General features: G+C 42.8%; 1 protein-coding gene across 1 annotated transcript in view; it reads left to right on the top strand.

Moving 5' to 3' along the window:
• The window catches only part of LOC116690955 (uncharacterized), a 3,516-nt gene extending 2,381 nt beyond the window's left edge, over positions 1 to 1,135 (top strand). The window contains exons 4-6 of the mRNA XM_032518200.1: positions 383 to 530; positions 728 to 850; positions 939 to 1,135. Coding sequence (XP_032374091.1) covers positions 383 to 530; positions 728 to 850; positions 939 to 988 — 321 coding nt within the window. The 3' untranslated portion in view covers positions 989 to 1,135. The remainder of the gene's footprint in view (positions 1 to 382; positions 531 to 727; positions 851 to 938) is intronic.
• The last annotated feature ends 640 nt before the right edge of the window (positions 1,136 to 1,775 follow it).

Here is a 1,775-nt window from a genome sequence, read left to right as displayed (position 1 = left end):
TCTGTTGCACGACTAAAACAACCTTTGAACGCACACATGTTCCACCAAAACAAGTTCCTTCATTGCTCCCTCCGGCGCATAGCGTTCCCCGTGATGATTGTGATTGGTTTAAAGAAATGCCCAAAAACCAGTTTTTCTTCCATCCCTGAATGCTGTGTGGAATCGCCAGACCTTCCTCCACAGTGCTGTCAAGGAAGGTCTGGCAATGAGAGACTATATTTACTCTAAGGCCTCACTGTCTCCTCCCTTTCGCCTCTTCTTAAGAGTAAAAAAAATTTTTTTCTCTTTCCCAGCTCACATCATCTTTATATTCTTTTCAATCTCTCATTCTTTCCTCTTCATCTGAACCCCTCTTCCTTCCCGTCCTTGTTGCTCTCCTCAGGCTCTCTATGGAAGATGTCTTATGAAGACGGATGAGTCATTGGCCGTGTGGACCCTCAAGGGAACTTCTTTCTCCGACAACGGCACACGAGTTGTGTGTCAGCAGTCAAATGATCCTGATGCACCTGCTGCCGTCCTACATGTTTATGGTGAATACTCGTCTATTACATCTCAATATCTGTGTGTTCTCGCCATGTTTATCAGCATAAAAACACATTTAAATCATTGTCGTTCATTTCATATTTCCGAGAAGCGTCCCGAGAGTGCTCTCTAAGAGGTAGTTGACTTTGATTAGATTTTACACAAGCTGGTCATTCCAGAAAAAGTCTGAAATCTTGTCTCCCAGACAACAGTGCCAGCTTCGTCACTCTCATTGGCTGCGTCGTTGGGGGCTTCTTTGGCGTCCTGTTGGTGTTTGGTTTACTGTATATTGCGCTGAGGAGATCGGAGACCCTCCAGAAGTGGTTCAGTAAGTACACAGCTTCAATTCACCGTTGAATGCATTGACCCCAAACTTCAAATTGATTAGTAATGTGTGGTGTCTTTGTGTTTTTCAGAGGGAAAGGACACAGAAGATTTTATGACCACAATAGTAACAAAGGATTGAAAGGAGACAGAAAGCCCTTGCTTGATGTTGCTTTGTGCCAGTAGCTCGTAGTTCTACACTTATCCAGTAAACTCAGGGATGGGTTTCCATGCTGTATTCTGTCTTTTAAGTTCTTCAGATGTTTGGATGATAACACTTCTGTATTATACACATGCTTGTTTTCAAACAAAAGTTAAAGTTTCATGATGTCGGAACAGAAACTGAGTGCAGTGTGTAACATGTTTAGTTATCATCAAAATTGGTGTTGCACATTCACAAACTTGTCCTTTTTCATAAATATTTACCACCAATATAAATTCCAAGTATTCCTTTTGTCTATGGGTGTTGTAATAAATTGTACATAAAGTTATTTCAAGTTATGAACTTGTAAGATGTTTTACAGTATGTGTCTGCAGAACAGGAAGCTGCAAGGCTGCAGAGTGTGAAGGGTCTGCAGAAACAGGAACCTTGCAGAGAGTGGCCTGCAGATATAGACTCACCCAGCAGACGTCTGAGATGAGCAGGGACTGCGATCTAACCGCAGAGAAGCGGTTGGATCAACACTTGACCTTTAGAAGAACTTTCAGCCGCCTTTTTGTAGAAAAGTCTATGATGTGTGTTTCTAGAAGAATCCAAGATGTATGACCAAGTCACGCTGATCACGTTGTTGCTGTTTGACCCCCCCTCCCTTAGAGCAACAACGTCAATGTAACTAGGGGACGTCCTAAATGAAATAAAAAGAGAGGGAACGGCAGAGAATACTCAGAGCGGTTGGAGGTTGTGACTGAGTACATCTCTGTCCGTTCTC

The sequence above is a fragment of the Etheostoma spectabile genome, chromosome 6 (assembly GCF_008692095.1).
Source record: "Etheostoma spectabile isolate EspeVRDwgs_2016 chromosome 6, UIUC_Espe_1.0, whole genome shotgun sequence".
NCBI classification, from domain to species: domain Eukaryota; kingdom Metazoa; phylum Chordata; class Actinopteri; order Perciformes; family Percidae; genus Etheostoma; species Etheostoma spectabile.
This window is presented reverse-complemented; position numbering and strand designations above follow the sequence as displayed.